Genomic DNA, 21,587 nt, shown 5'->3' with positions numbered 1-21,587 from the left:
CTGAGCTCTACGGACAATTCCTTCGACCTCATGACTTGGTTTTTGCTCAGACATGCACTGTCAACTGTGGGACCTTTTATATAGACAGGTCCAATCAATTGAATTTACCACAGGTGGACTCCAATCAAGTTGTAGAAACATCTCAAGGATGATCAATGGAAACAGGACGTGCTCAATTTTGAGTCTCATAGCAAAGGGTCTGAATGCTTATGTAAATTAGCAAAAATGTAAAAAAAAAAAAACGATTTTGCTTTGTCATTGTGGGAGTATTATGTGTAGATTGAGAATTTTTTAAATTAAGTAAATTAAATTAAAAAAGTTAATACATTGGAATAAGGCGTAGCAAAATGTGGAAAAATTCAGAGGAGTAGTCTGAATACTTTCCGAATGCACTGTACATCCTCCTTTAGAGTTGCTAGGGTTCCTTAAGTTCTCATACAGGGTTAACCCATTGTATGCTGTAGTGCTGACTGTACCCCTTTGTGTCCTCCTGCAGGTTTTACCATCACCGCAGAGGGCTATCCCCAGGCCCAGTTCTCCACGGTGCAGCAGCTACAGGACTCCAGCACGCTGGAGTCTCAGGCCCTGTCCTCCAGCTACCATCCCCAGAACCTGCTCCATGTGCCCAGCCAAGAGGTGGTGAATCCAGCACCGTCAGCCTCTACCTCCACACCTTCCACAGGGGGATTCCATCTCACCATCATAGCGTGGCATTGGCTCTATGTAGAGTAGGGTTGCAAAATTTCCCCAAGTTCTCAGTAAACCCTCCCATAGGGATTTCTGAAAAACCCAGGGACTTTGGGAAATTTCGAATCAAATTTTATTAATCGCCTGTCGAATACAACTGGTGTAGACTTTACAGTGGAATGCTTGCTTACAAACTTTTCCCAACGATGCAGAGTTTTTTAAAATTATAATAATAAATAAAATATGAACTAACACAAAATAAATAAAATACACAAGAATGGAGCTCTATACAGGAAGTACAAGTACCAGATCAATGTGGAGCTATATACAGGGAGTACCAGTACCAGATCAATGTGGAGCTATATACAGGGAGTAGCAGTAACAGATCAATGTGCAGAGGTACGAGGTACTTGAGGTAGATATGTACATGAAGGCAGGGTAAAGTGACTATGCATCCAGATTGATAATAATAAGTGTAAAATAAAGAACAGAGTAGCAGCAGAAAATTGTGTGTCTAAAAGTCTGTTACGTGTGTGCGTATGTAGTGTTTGAGTGAGGGATGTGTGGGGGAGGGACAGTGTAGTGTGTGATGTGTGTGTATATAAAGTCTAGTGAGTGTGCGTAGGGTCAGTGCAAGATAAAGTCAGTGCAGATAGTTTGGGTAACATTAATGAACTATTTAGCATTCTGGCTATTAGCAGTCATATCGCTTGGGGGTAGAAGCCGTCTTAGAACCTGTTTGCCACCCTAATTTAGCGGGTGTTCTATCAAGCCAAAAACGACAAAATTAAATGTAGCCTGAAGTAGTCAGTTCAAATAGACTGTATAGCATATTGTCAAGTAGTTATTTTGTATTCAGTGATTTAATCACAATGTAGTTAATTAATGGTTGCATATATTTCTGTTTAGACAAGTGGCCTGCTCCAGGAGGCTAGCCAAGGAGACCTCCAGCTGTCTGACCAGACGCAAGACTACCAGGACCCAGATGACAGCGAGGACAACAGCAAGAGGGCTTACAGGTGTGTGTGTGTGTGTTTGTCCAATGTGTGTGTCTGCGGTGTGTGTGTGTCTGTGTGGCTCAGTTGGTAGTGCATGGCGCTCGCAATGGTTGTGGGTTTGATTCCCCCCGGGGACCAGTACAAAAAGAAAAAGTTTGAAAAATGTATGCACTCACTGCTGTAAGTCGTTTTGGATAAGAGCCTCTGCTAAATGACTAAAATGTAAATGTCTGTAAGTGACAGCGAGCCTATAATTTACGGCAAGTAATGGATGCATTTACTTTCTGTCATTGTTCCCGGCTCGTCAGCAGATAACACTGTTATGCACCTTTATCAAAAGTTGTGCTCTAGGGCTGTAACAGCATTAGCAGTCGACACAGAGGAATGCAAAATTAAGTTAACACTATCAGAATCGCTCCTCCGTTGCTGTTATTGACCCCTGATAAAGTGACCATTTTGATTGCGAGACATGTCAAATCAAATGTTATTAGTCACATGCGCTGAAAACAACAGGTGTAGACCTTAGAGTGAAATGCTTACTTTACAGGCCCTAACCAACAATGCAGTTAAAGAAATAAAATAAGAAATAAAAGTAACTATTAATTAAAGAGCAGCAGTAAAAACAATAGTGAGACTATATACAGGAGGATACCGGTACAGAGTCAATGTGAGGGGGCACCGGTTAGTTGAGGTAATATATACATGTAGGTAGAGTTATTAAAGTGACTATGCATAGATGATAACAACAGAGAGTAGCAGTGGTGTAAAAGAGGGGGGGGGGCAAATGCAAATAGTCTGGGTAGCCAATTGATTAGATGTTCAAGAGTCGAATGGCTTGTGGGTAGAAGCTGTTTAGAAGCCTCATGGACATAGACTTGGCGCTCCGGTACCGCTTGACTAGTGTGGCTGGAGTCTTTGACAATTTTTGGGCCTTCCTCTGACACCGCCAGGTATAGAGGTCCTGGATGGCAGGAAGCTTGGCCCCAGTGATGTACTGGGCCTTACGCACTACCCTCTGTAGTGCCTTGCGGTCGGAGGAAGAGCAGTTGCCATAGCAGGCAGTGATGCAACCAGTCAGGATGCTCTCGATGGTGCTGCTGTAGAACCTTTTGAGGATCTGAGGACCCATTCCTGAGGGGGAATAGGCTTTGTCGTGCCCTCTTCACAACTGTCTTGGTGTGCTTGGACCATGTTAGTTTGTTGGTGATGTGGACACCAAGGAACTTGAAGCTCTCAACCTGCTCCACTGCAGCCTCGTTGATGAGAATGGGGGCTTGCTTGGTCCTCTTTTTCCTGTAGTCCACAATCATCTCCTTTGTCTTGATCACGTTGAGAGAGAGATTGTTCTCCTGGCACCACACGGCCAGGTCTCTGACCTCTTCCATATAGGCTGTCTCGACGTTGTCGGTGATCAGGCCTACTACTGTGTCATCGGCAAACATCGGCAAACGGCTAGTGTTGGAGTCGTACCTGGCCGTGCAGTCATGAGTGAACAGGGAGTACAGGAGGGGACTGAGCACGCACCCCTGAGGGGGCCCTGTGTTGAGGATCAGCGTGGCGGATGTGTTGTTACCTACCCTTACCACCTGGGGGTGGCCCGTCACAAAGTCCAGGATCCAGTTGCAGAAGAAGGTGTTTAGTCCCAGGGTCCTTAGCTTATTAATGAGCTTTGAAGGCACTATGGTGTTGAACGCTGAGCTGTAGTCAATGAACTGCATTCTCACATAGTTGTTCCTTTTGTCCAGGTGGGAAAGGGCAGTGTGGAGTGCAATAGAGATTGCATCATCTGTGGATCTGTTAGGGCGGTATGCAAATTGGAGTGGGTCTAGGGTTTCTGCGATAATGGTGTTGATGTGAGCCATGACCAGCCTTTCAAAGCACTTCATGGCTACAGACGTGAAGGCTACAGGGTGGTAGTCATTTAGGCAGGTTACCTTAGTGTTCTTGGGCACAGGGACTATGGTGGTCTGCTTAAAACATGTTGGTATTACAGACTCGGACAGGGAGAGGTTTAAAGTGTCAGTGAAGACACTTGCCAGTTGGTCAGCGCAAGCTCGCAGTACACGTCCTGGTAATCCGTCTGGCCCTGTGGCCTTGTGAATGTTGACCTGTTTAAAGGTCTTACTCACATCGGCTGCGGAGAGCATGATCACAGTCTTCCGGAACAGCTGGTGCTCTCATGCATGTTTTTAGTATTATTTGCCTCGACACGAGCATAGACGTAGTTTAGCTCGTCTGGTAGGCTCGTGTCACTGGGCAGCTCTCGGCTGTGCTTCCATTTGTAGTCTGTAATTGTTTGCAAGCCCTGCCACATGCGACGAGCGTCAGAGCCGGCGTGGTACGATTCGATCTTAGTCCTGTATTGACTCTGCCTGTTTGATGGTTCGTCGGAGGGCATAGCGGGATTTCTTATATGCTTCCGGTTAGAGTCCCGCTCCTTGAAAGCAGCAGCTCTAGCATTTAGCTCAGTGCAGATGTTGCCTGTAATCCATGGCTTCTGGTTGGGGTATGTACGTACGGTCAATGTGGGGATGACGTCAACGGTGCACTTATTGATGAAGCCAATAACTGGTGTAGTGTACTCCTCAATGCCATCGGTGGAATCCCGGAACATATTCCAGTCTGTGCTAGCAAAACAGTCCTGTAGCTTAGCATCTGCTTCATCCGACAACTTTTTTTATTGATCGAGTCACTGGTGCTTTCTGCTTTCATTTTTGCTTGTAAGCAGGAATCAGGAGGATAGAATTATGGTCAGATTTGCCAAATGGAGGGCGAGGTAGGGCTTTGTATGCGTCTCTGTGTGGTTAAAGGTGATCCAGAGTTTTTTTCCCTCTGGTTGCACATTTAACATGCTGATAGAAATTTGGCAAGATAGATTTAAGTTTCCCTGCATTGAAGTCCCCGGCTACTCGGAGCGCCGTCTCTGGGTGAGCTTGTTTGCTCTTGTTTGCTTATGTTTGCTTTCAGCTCATTCAGTGCGGTCTTAGTGCCAACATCGGTCTGTGGTGGTATGTAGACAGCTACGAAAAATACAGATGAAAACTCTCTAGGTAAATAGTGTGGTCTACAGCTTATCATGAGGTACTCTACTTCAGGCGAGCAATAGCTCAAGACTTCCTTAGATATCGTGCACCAGCTGTTGTTTACAAAAATACATAGTCCGCCGCCCCTTTTCTTACCAGACACCTCTGTTCTGTACTGACGATACAGCGGATAACCAGCGAGCTCTATGTTGATAATGTCGTCATTCAGCCACGACTTCTTGAATCATAAGATATTACAGTTTTGAATGTCCCGTTGGTAGTTTAGTCTTCCGCGTAGGTCATTTTATTTTCCAAAGATTGCACGTTTGCTAGCAGAATGGAAGGAAGTGGGGTTTTATTCGATTGCCTACGAATTCTCAGAAGGCAGGCCGTCCTCTGGACCCTTTTTCCTCTGCATTCTCTTCACGCAAATGACAAGGGTCTGGGCCTGTTCCGGGGGAAGGTGGTATGTCGTTCACATTGGGCTCGTCGGACTCGTAAAAATAAAAAAAGGATTCTGCCAGTCCGTGGTGAGTAATCGCAGTTCTGATGTCCAGAAGTTATTTTTGGTCATAAGAGACAGTAGCAGCAACATTATGTACAAAATAAGTTACAAACAACGCAAAGAAACTAACAAAAAAACACAATTTGGTTAGGAATGTGTCAAACGTCAGCCTTGTTCTCCAGTGCCATCTTGTGTGTATATGACATAATGTTTATTTAGAATTTGCTCAACTAAATAACTGTCCCAAATGGCACCCTATCCCCTATCTAGTGCACTACTTTTGACAATGGCCCATATGTTGCCATTTGGGAATCAGACAATGAGTTAACTCTGCTAGCTTCCTATCTGTGAAGGTGACTGTGGCAGCTTGTGTTGCTCCAAGCTTTTTGTTTTGTGACTGACTTGTGCGTCAGATGTCTGGCGAGGTGACGGTGGCAGCTTGTGTTGCTTTTTGTTTTGTGACTGACTTGTGCGTCAGATGTCTGGCGAGGTGACGGTGGCAGCTTGTGTTGCTTTTTGTTTTGTGACTGACTTGTGCGTCAGATGTCTGGCGAGGTGACGGTGGCAGCTTGTGTGTCAGATGTAGCGGAGGACACTAGCCACTGATGTTGTTGCGTTGTGGAAACAGAGAGTGGGACGGGAAGGGGACTGAGTAATGCGTCATGCTTTTATTCAGTTTTCCCTCAGTTGTTCACCATGGCACTCAGAACGGATGCAAAAATAAGACTTACAAAATCCCTACCACGTCAGCGCACAATGCATTATTAATGCATGTCGAGGATGAAACGACTAGCGGTATAGACAAAACAAGAGAAAGGAGGACGTAGATAGATAAGGGGAATGTGTATTTGAGATTGTAAACTACTGAACTTTCTCCTTCACATACGACACAGATGTAATCAAGACCAAGGTTTTAACAGTGAGAAAAGAGTATAGTGTGTGGTATAGTGTGACTTCAGTTTGGGTGTAATGCTCTGTATGGAGTCCTGTATATGTATCAAAATTAGAATCCACATTCTGTTTAGATAAGTACACACATACACCTCATATATATGGGGAGATTATCTCTCTCCGTCTCATTCTAAAGGCTGTGCAGACAGTGGTTGCTCCACTAAACGTTTTGTGATTTATGCTGCGGGATTTAGAGGTAATTTGTGGTTTAGTACAGTACCCTGCGTCACCACTTCATTGCTCCAGACCAGCGCAAGGGGGGAGTTAGAGCACTGATTATGCTTTTGAGTCCTACTGTGTCTCTAACTGACAAGGAATGGGCAACATAAACCTAAATGGAAACTGATAATTGTGGACGACTTCAGTATTACTAAAACTGTTGTTACGCTAAGGTTTTTATTTTATTTTGTTAGGATTATTTTGCTCTTACTGTAGTACTGTAGGCCACTCCCGACCGGTCATGTTAGACCGTTGCGCCACTCAGGCGCTGTATAAGACAGGATTATTAGCTGTGTTGCTACAGATGCTGGTTCAATAACCGTGCCGCCCTCTACTGGGAGACCCGTGAGTTGATTGTGGGTTTTTGGTTTCTCTCCCTCTAAAAACAGAAATAAATAATAAACTGGCTTTATTTACAATTAGTAACAATGTCTCACCCCATGTTCAAGATTGGCCTTTTTCTCGCTCATTTTACGTTATTTGAAAACAAAATCATCTCCAAAATGTTATTTTTTTTAAACAATTGGATTATTATTATTAATTTAGAAGCAATAGCCTACAACTATTTTCGCACCGTTTCGCGCTGCTCTGAGACGGGGACTGGTCTTGATAAATCAAGGAGATTTTTATTTTCACTGAATCTCTTTGGGTATTGGTTAGACTAGAATTCGAAAATTAGGGTGAAGAAATGTTATGCTCTTAGTGTAACCTTTATTTAACTAGGCAAGTCAGTTAAGAACAAATTCTTATTTACAAGGACAGCCTACTCCTTCCTCCTCGTCAGGGAATTGAACACCGGTCTCCCGCGTGCCCGCACGACACGGGGATTCTTTAGCTAAATAGCCCAGTAATGTACTCCCGACAGTCACGTTGTACATCGTGATATTTTCCGTTCCATTCTAACGGAAACCCAGAGGGTTTTTCGTTTTTCTTGGAATAGAAACAACATAATATTAATCAAATTAAATAAGCAAGTACCAGTCAAAAGTTTAGACACACCTTCTCATTCCATGGTTTTTCTTTATTTTGACTATTTTCTACGTTGTAGAATAACAGTGAAGACATTTATGAAACAACTATGAAATAACACACATGGAATCAGTTATAAACAAATTCTTATTTACAAGGACAGCCTACTCCTTCCTCCCCATCGGGGAATTGAACCCCGGTCTCCCGCGTGCCTGCATTCTCTAGTACAGCCACTATTGAAGGCTATCAAATGCTTCTCAAAGATGCTCTCTGGTAGTCAAACGAGCGCTAACTAGAATCAGTGGTACCAGTGGTTCACACTTAAATAACGTGCCATAGAATTTTGCTGCACCATGCATGCTGCGCCGCAGTACGCTGCAATTTTTAAAGCTTCAAGCCACAACTCACACCTTCCAAACAGAAAGCACAAACAGATGCCATAGGGCTGAGTTAGTGATCTTTCCAAAGAAAGGTTTGGTTTTCAATTATTCCACTCTTCGCAAAAAGTCTGATGTACTTTCACAAACCCCAACTTGCTTTGTGAATTGGTGGTGGAATTTTGAAATTATTCCTGTTGTCAGTATTGTTAACTGATGATTTGTGACTTTATAGGAGCTTTATTGATACACATCTCATTGACAAAAACAGACAGTCTCTATATAATGGTCGTGTTCATTAGGACACGCAATGGAAAGGGTTTTGCAACAGACCAAATAAGTGTTTCCTTTTGGTGGTCAGTTAATCCCTCGCTGTTTTAGTCTGTTTTTTTTCTTCAGTTTTATTCCTAATGAACACGACCTGTGTGTTTGATTCCCCCCAGGTGCACCATGTGTAATAAACCTTTTAAGAAGTCCAGCCATCTGAAGCAACACGTACGCTCCCACACTGGAGAGAAACCCTACTGCTGCAACATTTGTGGCCGATGCTTCGTCTCAGCAGGGGTCCTCAAGTCCCACCTCAACACACACACAGGTAAGAACAGTGTACCTCAGCACTGCCTGCATACAGTGGCAAGAAAAAGTATGTTAACCCTTTGGAATTACCTGGACTTCTGCATAGATTGGTCATAAAATTTGATCTGATCTTCATCTAAGTCACAACAATAGACAAGCACAGTCTGCTTAAACTAATAACGCAAGTTTTTTTATAGGGCAGGGCAGCACTAACCAAAATCTCCAATCTCATCTCATTGATTGTACTCCAGGTTAGGTGACTCCTGACTCCAATAAACTTTTGGAGAAGTCATTAGCCTAGGGATTCACATACTTTTACCAACCTATGCTGAGGTCTTTGCTGATTTCTTTAGTTTTCCCATGATGTCAAGCAAAGAGGCACTGAGTTTGAAGGTAGGCCTTGAAATATATCCACAGGTTCACCTCCAATTGACTCACATGATGTCAATTAGCCTATCAGAAGCTTCAGAATCCATGACATCATTTTCTGGAATTTTCCAAGCTGTTTAAAGGCACAGTCAACTTAGTGTAAACTTCTGACCCACTGGAATTGTGATACAGGGAATTATAAGTGAAATAATCTATCTGTATGCAATTGTTGGAAAAATGACTTGTGTCATGCACAAAGTAGATGTCCTAACCGACTTGCCAAAACTATAGTTTGTTAACAAGAAATTTGTGGAGTGTTTGAAAAACGAGTTTTAATGACTCCAACCTAAGTGTATGTAAACATTCGACTTCAACTGTTCTACTTAAGTAGTTTTTTGGGGGGGAATCTGTACTTTTTTCCACAATTTTGATCTTTCTCATCGCTGCAACTCCCCAATGGGCTCGGGATGCAAAGGTCGAGTCATGCGTCCTCCGAAACATGACCCGCCAAACTGCGCTTCTTAACACCCGGAATCGCTTAATCGCTTAACCCGGAATCCAGCCGCACCAATGTGTCGGAGGAAACAACGTTCAACTGACGACCGAGGTCAGCCTGCAGGTGCCAGGCCCGCCACAAGGAATCACTAAAGCGCAATGAGCCAAATAAAGCCCCCCCGGCCAAACCCTCCCCTAACCCGGACAGCGCTGGGCCAATTGTGCGCTGCCCTATTGGACTCCCGATCACAGCTGATTGTGATACAGCCCGAGATAGAACCTGGGTCTGTAGTGACGCCTCTAGCACGGCGATGCAGTGTCTTAGACCGCTGCGCCACTCGGGTGACTGTTAAAATCTTTTACTTTTACTCCAATACATTCCTAAAGAAAATAATGTACCTTTTACTCCATACATTTTCCCTGACACCCAAAAGTACTCGTTACATTTTGAATGCTTAGCAATACAGGGAAATGGTCCAATTCACTTACTTGTCAAGAGAACATCCCTGGTATCCCTACTGCCTCTAATCTGGCAGACTCACTAAACACACATGCTTTATTTGTAAAATTAGCCCCTGGCTATCCTTAAATAAATGAAAAAACAAGAAATCGTGCCGTTTGTTTGCTTAATATAAGGAATACTTTTGATACTTAAGTATATCTTTTGCAATTACATTGACTTTTGATACTTAAGTATATTTAAAACCAAATACTTTTAGATTTTTACTCAAGTAGTATTTTACTATGAAGGTATCTTCACTTTTACTCAAGTATGACAATTGGGTACTTTTTCCACCTCTGGGGAAACCCAAACCTTATTGGTCAACACACTGATGAAACATATGGTTATTTATATTTCCATCTCCTTTGCTCCCGCTCCTAGGAGTGAAGGCCTATAAGTGTAACATGTGTGACACTTCCTTCACCACCAACGGCAGTCTGAACCGCCACATGGTCGTCCACCTGAAGCCCTACAAGTGTCACATGTGTGAGGACAGCTTCCGCAACAACGTGCTGTATAGGAAGCACTTGAAGAAGGACCACGCCGAAGTGGACAGAGGTACAGACATAGGCTGCGTCCGAATAATATCTCCTTTCTCCTAAAGTATGCATTCGTTCACTACTTCCCACAAATCTAAAAGCATTGGATTGATGGAGGTATGGGCTAGTAGGAGTTTCTATGATATTTCTTATACTAGTCATGTCCTTCCAAATCAGTGAAGGGAAGTGAACAAGTGCACACTTAGGGAGGAAGGAGAGGAATTTGGGACATAGCCATAAAGATATACACTAGACAAGCATTTCGCTACACCCACAATAACATCTGCTAAATATGTGTATGTGACCGATACATTTTTTTATTTAGTGGCTAGTGTCATAGATCTGTTTTAGCTCTAGATTTTGCTGATAATGGCAGCCATATCGGTCAGTGTTCCATTTAATTATATAAGTACAGAGATGTAGTATATACCAAAGTATGTGAACACCCCTTCAAATGATTGGATTTGGCTATTTCAGCCACACCCGTTGTTGACAGGTGTATAAAATTGAGCACAAAGTCATGCAATCTCCATAGACAAACATTATCATTAGAGTGGCCTTACTGAAGAGTTCAGTGACTTTCAACGTGGCACTGTCATAGGATGCCACCTTTCCAACAAGTCAGTTTGTAAAATTTCTGCCCTGCTATAGCTGCCCCGGTGAACTGGAAGGGCTGTTATTGTGAAGTGGAAAGGTCTAGGAGCAACAACGGCTCAGCCGTGAAGTGTTAGGCCACATCTGCTCACAGAACGGGACCGCTGAAGCGCGTAGCGCGTAAAAATAGTCTGTCCTCGGTTGCAACACTCACTACCGAGTTCCAAATGGCCTCTGAAAGCAACATCATGACAATAACTGTTTGTCGGGTGCTTCATGAAATGGGTTTCCATGGCCGAGCAGCCGCGCACAAGCCTAAGATCACCATGCACAATGCCAAGCGTAGGCTGGAGTGGTGTAAAGCTCACTGCCATTGGAGCAGTGGAAATGTGTTCTCTGAAGTGATGAATCATGCTTCACCATCAGGCAGAAAAGTGAGGATAAAATGAGATTCAGCTTTCGTGAAGTTTTTTGTGGATTTTGACACCAAGGCAATATACACCATTTTCATTTTGGACCTCCAGACCTCTGCAAAGAAAGAATTTGGCCTCCTGGGAAAAATGAGTTTGACACCCCTGGAAAAAGGCAATCAGCCATGATTACATAAAAGTTAAAGCAGACCTGGGTCACATACGGTTTCCAAATATTTGAAATACTTGATTTTAGCTGGTCTGCTTCCATATAGAGTGTGCACTTTTAGTAATATTCTATTTGATTCTATTCTGCCTGACAAGCTTACATTGACAAGCAGCAATTATTTGAAATGCATCTGAAATGGACCCAGGTCTGAGTTCGAGTTGTGGGCGTGATGTTGTGGGCGTGATGTTGAGTGACACTTAAGAAGCATGTGAATCCTTTCCTCCTATGTGTCTCTCCCATCGCAGGGCTGGAGGATGAGGACGGCGAGGAGGAAGAGGAGGGCGAGCAGACCGTGATGAAAAGGAACCGGGCCAACATCATAACCTTCACGGAGGAGCAGGCGGAGGAGCTGGCCAAGAATGACCCTGGTGACGAGGCGTCAGTGTCAGAGAAGGTGCTGGCCCAGTCGGCGGCGGAGCGCGACCGCATCAGCGAGATCAAGGACAAGGCGGTGGAGCTGGAGACGGAGCCCAAGTTCGCCAACTGCTGTAACTTCTGCCCCAAGAGCTTCAAGAAGCCCAGCGACCTCGTCAGGTGAGCTGAGTGTCGGAGAACTGTCTCCCTCTGTCCTGTACACTCTTATATGCTCTTTCTCGCTCTCTCTTCATCTACTTTCTGTCTCTCTTTCTCTGTCCTATTCAGGGCCTGAAACTAAGGTTTTGTTCCGCCAGCCATTCTGTGGCAGGTAGATTTAAAAATTGACCAGCCACTCATTTTAACTAGCCAAAATGTTTTTTCTCCATAACTACACAAAAACCTTCCCCCAAAAACTGAGGAGCATGCTTCTAAAATAAGAAATGTATTACTAGTAAGAAGTGATGTGGTATATTGCCCAATGCTATTTCATTTTTTGTGACCTTAGTCTTTTAATCAAAAATATCACAGATGAGACAAAAAAATTCAGCTGCCCCTTTAAAGGAAAGATTCACCCATTTTGAGCGATGTTCTATCGATTCCCTGGGTCATTTCATGTTTACATGTGTCTGAGCTATCGCTGTTCAAGCAGGCAGAAATTTGTCTGGTATGAAGCATCTCACTACACTGGAAGTTAATAGGAATTTGACTTTTAGATCACAAAAACGTCTGTCATACATGTCAGATTTTAAATACTGGCCGAGAGGGTTGTCTTCGAATGAGCCATTGATCATATTTTTGCAAAATTCCTACCTGGAGAAATGTGTAATTTAAGAGCGGGTCTAGCACATTTCTCCTGTTTGTCTGCCTCTTCAGTCCAGGATGCATTGTATGGTGCTGTTGTTAATGTCAGACTGCAGGTTGAACATGGTGAGATTGTAGACTTCTAAATTGATAGTGCAGTTTGTTTAGGCAATTTTACAGCTAATTAGCTACTTCACATGGTGAACAGATTTCCATGTTTCCACATCAATTTTCATATGTTGGTACCAACCTTATTATAACGATAAAATAAAACATTTGTTCACAAAAATATTGTTCTCACATAATATTGTTATTTAACACTGTAAATTATAGGAATTAGTGGTTTTGGGTGGATTTTTCATTTAAGGGAGGGGGTTACCATGGCAACCAGGGCAGTCGTGTCATTCTTTAAAAGTAATTTCCTCACCATCTTAAATAAGCATGCCTCTTTCAAAAAATGTAGAACTAAAACTGACCATCCTACCGATCCTCGACTTCGGCGATGTCATTTACAAAATAGCCTCCAATACCCTACTCAATAAACTGGATGCAGTCTATCACAGTGCCATCCGTTTTGTCACCAAAGCCCCATATACTACCCACCACTGCGACCTGTACACTCTCGTTGGCTGGCCCTCGCTTCATACTCGTCGCCAAACCCACTGGCTCCAGGTCATTTACAAGACCCTGCTAGGTAAAGTCCCCCCTTATTTCAGCTCACTGGTCACCATAGCAGCACCTACCTGTAGCACGCGCTCCAGCAGGTATATCTCTCTGGTCACCCCCAAAGCCAATTCCTCCTTTGGCTGTCTCTCCTTCCAGTTCTTTGCTGCCAATGACTGGAACGAACTACAAAAATCTCTGAAACTGGAAACACTTATCTCCATCACTAGTTTTAAGCACCAGCTGTCAGAGCAGCTGCACCTGTACATAGCCCATCTATAATTTAGCCCAAACAACTACCTCTTCCCCTACTGTATTTATTTATTTTGCTCCTTTGCACCCCATTATTTCTATTTCTACTTTGCACTTTCTTCCACTACAAATCTACCATTCCAGTGTTTACCTTGCTATGTTGTATTTAATTTGCCACCATGGCCTTTTTTGCCTTTACCTCACCTCATTTGCTCACATTGTATATAGACTTATTTTTCTACTGTATTATTGATTGTATGTTTGTTTTACTCCATGTGTAACTCTGTGTTGTTGTATGTGTCGAACTGCTTTGCTTTATCTTGGCCAGGTCGCAATTGTAAATGAGAACTTGTTCTCAACTTGCCTACCTGGTTAAATAAAGGTGAAATAAAAATAAGAACAGATATAGCCCTTGGTTCACTCCAGACCTGACTCGACCAGCACAAAAACATCCTGTGGCATACTGCACTAGCATCGAATAGTCCCCGCGATGGGCAACTTTTCAGGGAAGCCAGGAACCAATACACGCAGTCAGTCAGGAAAGCAAAGGCTAGCTTTTTCAAACAGAAATTTGCATCCTGTAGCTAACTCTGAAAAGTTTTGGGACACTGTAGAGTCCATGGAGAATAATAGTACCTCCTCTCAGCTGCCCACTGCACTGAGGCTAGGTAACACGGTCACCACGGTAAATCCACGATAATCGAGAATTTCAATAAGCATTTCTCTACGGCTGGCCATGCTTTCCTCCTGGCTACCCCAACCCCGGCCAACAGCTCCGCACCCCCCGCAGCTACTTGCCCAAGCTTCCCCAGCTTCTCCTTCACCCAAATCCAGATAGCAGACGTTCTGAAAGAGCTTCAAAACCTGGACCCGTACAAATCAGCTGGGCTCGACAATCTGGACCCTCTCTTTCTAAAATTATCCGCCGCCGTTGTTGCAACCCCAATTACCAGTCTGTTCAACCTCTTTTGTATCGTCCGAGATCCCTAAAGATTGGAAATCTGCCGCGGTCATCCCCCTCTTCAAAGGGGGTGACACTCTAGACCCAAACTGTTATAGACCTATATCCATCCTGCCCTGACTTTCTAAAGTCTTCGAAAGCCATGTTAATAAACAGATCACTGACCATTTCGAATCCCACCGTACCTTCTCCGCTGTGCAATCTGGTTTTCGAGCTGGTCATGGGTGCACCTCAGCCACGCTCAAGGTACTAAACGATATCATAACCGCCATCGATAAAAGACAGTACTGTGCAGCCATCTTCATCGACCTGGCCAAGGCTTTCGACTCTGTCAATCACCATATTATTATCGGCAGACTCAACAGCCTTGGTTTGTCAAATGACTGCCTCACCTGGTTCACCAACTATTTCTCAGACAGAGTTCAGTGTGTCAAATCGGAGGGTCTGTTGTCCGGACCTCCAGCAGTCTCTATGGGGGTACCACAGGGTTCAATTCACGGGCTGACTCTTTTCTCTGTATACATCAACGATGTCACTCTGGCTGCGGGTGATTCCCTGATCAACCTCTACGCAGATGACACCATTCTGTATACATCTGGCCCTTCTTTGGACACTGTGTTAACTAACCTCCAAACGAGCTTCAATGCCATACAACACTCCTTCCGTGGCTTCCAACTGCTCTTAAATGCTAGGAAAACCAAATGCATGCTTTTCAACCGTTCACTGCCTGCACCCGCCCGCCCGACTAGCATCACTGCTCTGGACGGTTCTGACTTAGAATATGTGGACAACTACAAATACCTAGGTGTCTGGCTAGACTGTAAACTCTCCTTTCAGACTCATTAAACATCTCCAATCCAAAATGAAATCTAGAATAGGCTTCCTATTTCGCAACAAAGCCTCCTTCACTCATGCCCGCTAAACATACCCTCGTAAAACTGACTATCCTCGACTTCGGCGATGTCATTTACAAAATAGCCTCCATCACTCTACTCAGGAAATTGGATGCAGTCTATCACAGTGCCATCCGTTTTGTCACCAAAGCCCCTTATACCACCCACCACTGCGACCTGTATGCTCTAGTCGGCTGGCCCTTGCTACATATTCGTCGCCAGACCTACTGGCTCCAGGTCATCTATAAGTCTATGCTAGGTACAGCTCCGCCTTATCTCAGCTCACTGGTCAAGATAACAACACCCACCCGTAGCACGCGCTCCAGCAGGTGTATCTCACTGGTCATCCCCAAAGCCAACACCTCCTTTGGCCGCCTTTTCTTCCTGTTCTCTGCTGCCAATGACTGGAACGAATTGCAAAAATCGCTGAAGCTGGAGACTTATACTTCCCTCACTAACTTTAAACATCAGCTATCTGTAAATAGCCCACCCAATCTACCTACCTCATCCCCATATTGTTTTTATTTACTTTTCTGCTCTTTTGCACACCAGTATTTCTACTTGCACATCATCTGCTCATCTATCACTCCAGTGTTAATTTGCTAAATTGTAATTACTTTGCTATTTATTGCCTTATCACCTGATGCCATTTGCACACACTCAATATAGACTTTCTTTTTTTCTATTGTGTTATTGACTGTACGATTGTTTATTCCATGTGTAACTCTGTGTTGTTGTTTGTGTCGCACTGCTTTGCTTTATCTTGGCCAGGTGGCAGTTGTAAATGAGAACTTGTTCTCAACTAGCTTACCTGGTGAAATATTTTTATTCATTTATTTTTTAAATGTGTCTTCGCTAGCAGTTGAAGCGAACTCTAGCATTGAAAAACAACCTAGTGTGTGAACAAAATAATGTAAATAGCCAAGAAACAAGCCTTACTTTAGTAGACTTTCATGTAAATTAGACCAACTTGTATGCTTGTGCACAGCACTTCTAAAAATGAGTCTACAGCACTTCAATCCCAGTGTACACAGCTCCCCAGACGGGCAGTGTTGCGCGAGGTAGGACATTATAGGATTTGTAGTTCTTTGTGTGATTATCTACCAGCTATGAAACAAAATGACAGAAACACTTTGAAAACAGCTACTGCAGCGTTTATTTTGCTATAAATCTGATCATACTTGACTTCTAACTCTTTTTTTTTTATTGGCGAATGTGAGTGAAATGCTTGCACTGTGGAGCCCTGACTACCCGACAACGTGGCTGCTGAAATAAACAAAATAGTGTTCGTTTAGGCCCTGGTCCTATTCCCCCTCATGCTCTGACTCTGAGCGACTCAGACTCTCTCTGTGTCTCTGAATATCTTGCTCTTGGGGTTGAAGTTTCCCCCACCTCTCTGAGCTCTTTGGGAGGGGCTCCTCTCTGTAGTCATGTTCAGGTGCAGTCCAGCCCGTGCGTCCACCGCTACGTCCATCTCCACCTCTCTCTCTCACTCTCTCCTTCTCATTATTCTGTCATGATTGTCTTTCCCAGCGGTTGAAGAGTTACCTTGACGTTCCAGCCGCCCTCTCCTCCTGGACCTCTCAAAGAGCAATGCCCAGCTCATTTTTTCCCACCCACCCACGCCCATCCTATATCCCAGAAGAGCCCTCCACTACAAAGAGCCCAATTACAGGACCCTGAACAGGCTCCAAACTGCAGCCCTGACCCAACCTCTTTCCCAGAAGAAGAGCCCTCCTCCCAGTCACTACAACAGTTTCCACTGCAGACCTCTGCTCTGAGAGGGGCTCCACAATAGACCCTATATGAAGTTATTAACACAGCCCACAGCACTCACAGGCTGGCTGACAGGGTTCGTGTTATTGGGGTGCTTATCACCTGCCAATACACACACACGTGTTTACTGGGGAGTTCATTCGTGAGATCACCGCCAAACAAGCTGTTAAACAGCCAATTTTTGTATTTTTTTATCTCCCCTGTGAACGATTGTCATCGTCAGGCGCTGGAGAAATGAGTTGTTTCCCTCTTCATTTCCCTCTTGTTTGGCACTAGTGTTGCACCGGTGTGTGAACAGTGCGTGACAGGCGAAATGTTTCTTAAAGCGTCAATCTGCAGTTCAAACAATAACACAGCGGTCCCCCATCGCTGTTTGGGTAAGACGGCTGAGTGATGGGGCTGGAGAAATGGAACCACTCTCAAATTCAAAGAAAGATGTTTGGATGCAAGGACTGACCATTTATATTGCAAATGTATATTTTAAATCATGTTTTGAGGCTATACAGTTTTTTTTTTTTACAACTACATTGTTTTACTCCAATGTTTGTAAACAATGTTAGATTTTGCTTTCTGATGGGGTACGACAGTTGAACTAAGCTCATGAAGCATGTGATGTTCTTCAAAAATCAATGGGTATATATCATGAGCATAGCAATCGCAGATTGCCCCTTTTAAGGAATGAGGCCTCCGCTTAACATGAGCGGAGCTGTGTGAGGAGAGGTAGGATCTAGTTTGACAGCTGGAATTGTCCCAGCGTTTTATGGAGTCATCTTGAAAGAAGAAGAAAAAATACTGCTATGAAATGGACAGAGGTGCCATATCAACTGCTAATTTCTTTAGTGCAGTGTTTTCGGGCAGTAACTTTTAGTAAGTGAAATTTTGGTCCATCATTCATTGCAATCCGAGCATAAAATGTTCTGCTACCAAGAGGAAAGGTTTTATTGGACCATAAAAGTTTGGTTGCAATTAATGGCGAGGAATATTATATTGGGGTATTAAGATATTAAGTAATGAGCTTGTCAGATCTTAAGTAATGATCATTATGGCTTCATCAATCAGCACCCCTCCCCCCCGACCAGCCATAACTCAAGGCCATATTGAAGTATTTATGGGATAGGCTTAGCTTTTAATTTAGGAAGCCCTTCAAAAGTAGCCTAATATAGTTATCGAGTCACTAAGCCTACCGAAAACAAGGAGAAATGACAGCAACACCCCAGGGGGATGGCTGCAACAAAGATGTATTCACTTCATTTCAAGGTGCTCTTTTATCAAAACAAGAAAGCTGACGTGTTTTTGACAAAGACAAGTTACCCTGACAAGCTACCCATTCTCATAGAAAACGTTCTGCTTTGTCAGCAAAAAAATGTCATCATATAAAAATAAACCTATCCCTGCTCAGGTTATGAGAGGGAGTAAACTTAACCATTTTGCTGAGTCAGTGACCTTGTGCCTGAAACTTGCAGATTCAAATTCAGGAGAGAAGACATCCAGGTGTTATTTAATTTCCTGGGAGTCTTGGTAAGCACAAAGCATGCCAAATTAAAGTAGGAAAACAGAATGGCCACAGGTGAGAAATGCATTGTGTGTTGTACTGTATTTTTTAATTAAAAGAATGTGAACCTTCTTTTTTTAATTAATCTTCTTTTAATTAATCTTCTTTTAATTTAACTTCTTTTAATTAATTCTTAGACTCTGAAACTTAACCTAAAGCGTTCCCTTGACACGCTCTCCATTCTAACAGGAATGTTCATGAGTAACTTGCTCGCTCGCTCTTTCTCTCCCTCGCTCTCTCTAGACATATCCGGATCCACACAGGAGAGCGTCCTTACAAGTGTGACGAGTGTGGGAAGAACTTCACCGTGAAGTCCACCCTGGACTGCCACGTAAAGACCCACACAGGTCAGCGTGTAGTGCACAGCGTGTACTTCCACTCCATCTGATCAGAGGGAGTGGGAGGGATCAGAGGAAACACAGTAGGAGGGGAACGTTAGTTCAAATGCCACCGTGGGAGTAGCGCAGGCTGATCTGTCCCTGTTAATTAGTTTAAGTGATGTTAGGGTTGTTACTACATTAGCTGCAATATGTTCTCAATATGGTCTAACTCTGTGGGTGTAGTGTACTTTGATCCATGATTTAAGAGTTACATTATGTAAATCAATCAGTAAATGCAGTGAAAGCGGGTCCGTACTCAAAAACAACAGTTTATACATTCTTGGATACGTAGTCCTAATTTATTATAAACAAAATTTAAATCGGCCTCATTTGCATGTCTTATCGTCTAACGGCGCCGGGGGGAGTAATTGTGCCCGGTGATTTATGGGACGGAGTTGTAGGTTTGATCGCCGGCGCAAGATGGCAGCAGAAAAGTTTTGTTATTCAAGGGATATTAGGAGATATCTCTTCACACCTTGTTCTCTTTCGGTAATTACTGTGGTTTGACACTCTGACCCTGGAGCAGACACACTCACTCTCCATGATTAATGAGAAGGCCCAGGCATTAGTTAAGTAGGTCTAATAATCCAAGTTATTGTTGAAGAGCTGTGGATTAGTATTCTCTGTAGGGACGTCTGAATTAACTTTTGGAACTGCAGTAATTAGAAAAGTGACTCGTTTTATTGGTACTCTCGGGGAGAAATCGAGGAAAAGGCGTCTGTCAGCCAGTCAGAACGGAGGTGCGAAACGTTCGTCAATGGAACAATGACATTCAAACTCTCTGTTTCAGGACATCATTGGCAAAAGTTTATTGGTTCACATCAATCTAGAGTCACAATACACATTTTGGACCTAACACCCAACACCCACTCCAAACAAACCCCTGGCGGCCCTCACTCGATCCCAGACCTCAGCCACATTATTGCCAAACCTACCACTATGTCAAATAATGAGAATCAGTGGTACACAGTAAAGCCCTGTTAGGGCTACATACTATAGGGGAAAACAAGAAGAAACCTACCGTTAACAATGCTATCATTCTGTTCTCTCCCTGCAGGTCAGAAGCTGTTCAACTGTCACATGTGCAACACATCCTTTTCCACCAAAGGGAGTCTGAAAGTCCACATGCGTCTCCACACGGGCTCCAAGCCCTTCAAATGCCCCTTCTGCGAGCTCCGCTTCCGCACCTCAGGCCACCGCAAGACCCACATCCAGTGTCACTACCGGCCCAGCTCAGAGGGTCGGAAGGCCAAGCGAGCGGCATCATCCAGAAGTAACCAGAACCAGCAGCAGCACCCGGCTGACCCAGAGACCCTGCACCCTGTGGGCCTGCTCCAGGCTACTACCACAGACCATAACATTTACCTCCCAGCCAACCAGGTCCTCGCAGGCCAGTTTGACCAGAACCTGCTGCAGCAAGGTCTGGTGGGCCAGGCTATCCTGCCTACCTCCATGTCCGGTAAGGGCCCGCTCAGTCACTCCTTCACTCACTCACATCAGGGTTGGGGGTCAATTCCAATTCAATTAATATATTGAATTGCACATGAGTTCCTCTCCATAAAATGTATAAATCCAATTCAATTCCTGACTTGAGTTTAGGTGGAATTCACCCCAACCCTGGGACACACACACATTCGCGCAACCGTTCACTGCCACAAACACATCATTATTTCATTCTTATTGCCAATACTTATTACCCTATGCAAGCCTAGCTCACCACTTCCACTATTAACATGAAGCATGCACCCAAGTGCTGCTCAGCACAGCAACCATATTTCACCTGAACAGTCAGCCCTAGCCTAGTCTACATTCAAACCATAGTTTGAGACTGAGAGGAGAGGTTTGAAACCTGAGTCCAAGTACAGTCTGTTCTCAGTAGCCAGCCAGGAAGAGCTGATGACTGGTGTTTACAGCTACTGGGCTAGTGTCATATCACTAGGCCTGAGGCCATGCATGCTTAGTGCTAAGGGGTGCTTCATCACTGCACACCACAACCTGCCTATTCTGCACTAGGTGTGTTTGGCTGTAGATGCACAGATACACTGGGAGAGGGAGGATGAGAGCTGGATATTGCGAGAAAATAGAGCTGGACGTTGTGGGACATTACATGGAAATGACGTCATACTGTCGTAATTTCAACCAGTTTCTGGTTGCAACAGTGTCATTTCAACTGTTTTTTGCCTGCTCTGTCTCATTTCCAGGCAGAATTGTCACTGTTGTCATATTCGGGGATTTCAGTGAATTGAGAGTGAGGTCAAATAGTTTAGTCCAGTAAAATGGCAAAAGTATTCATACTTTAGGAGGACATGCTTGTCTTTCATAGCCTGATGACTCTCACTAAATTATTCCACTGCTCTGTCGTTCACTACATACTTTAGTCTGAGACCACCACAAACAATTTCAATGATGGCAAAGACAGAGCAGTGGAATAAGGGGTGTTGTACAAAACAAAGTCATCAGCGATTGGATCATCTTTAACCAATCAGAGTATCAACGCCAATGACAATTT

The 21,587-nt window shown here is 43.9% G+C and overlaps 1 protein-coding gene across 3 annotated transcripts in view; it reads left to right on the top strand.

The window, feature by feature from the left end:
- The window catches only part of LOC115176155 (zinc finger protein 236), a 92,681-nt gene that overhangs the window by 48,207 nt on the left and 22,887 nt on the right, over positions 1-21,587 (top strand). For all 3 annotated transcript variants that reach the window (XM_029735995.1, XM_029735987.1, XM_029736005.1), the window contains exons 16-22: positions 497-636; positions 1,597-1,706; positions 8,173-8,324; positions 10,053-10,229; positions 11,689-11,977; positions 18,942-19,045; positions 20,136-20,537. In XM_029735995.1, the coding sequence (XP_029591855.1) occupies positions 497-636; positions 1,597-1,706; positions 8,173-8,324; positions 10,053-10,229; positions 11,689-11,977; positions 18,942-19,045; positions 20,136-20,537 (1,374 nt within the window). The remainder of the gene's footprint in view (positions 1-496; positions 637-1,596; positions 1,707-8,172; positions 8,325-10,052; positions 10,230-11,688; positions 11,978-18,941; positions 19,046-20,135; positions 20,538-21,587) is intronic.

This window comes from Salmo trutta, chromosome 3 (genome assembly GCF_901001165.1).
Source record: "Salmo trutta chromosome 3, fSalTru1.1, whole genome shotgun sequence".
NCBI classification, from domain to species: Eukaryota; Metazoa; Chordata; class Actinopteri; order Salmoniformes; family Salmonidae; genus Salmo; species Salmo trutta.
Note: the sequence above shows the minus strand (reverse complement) of the source record. Positions and strands in the feature narration are given on the sequence as shown.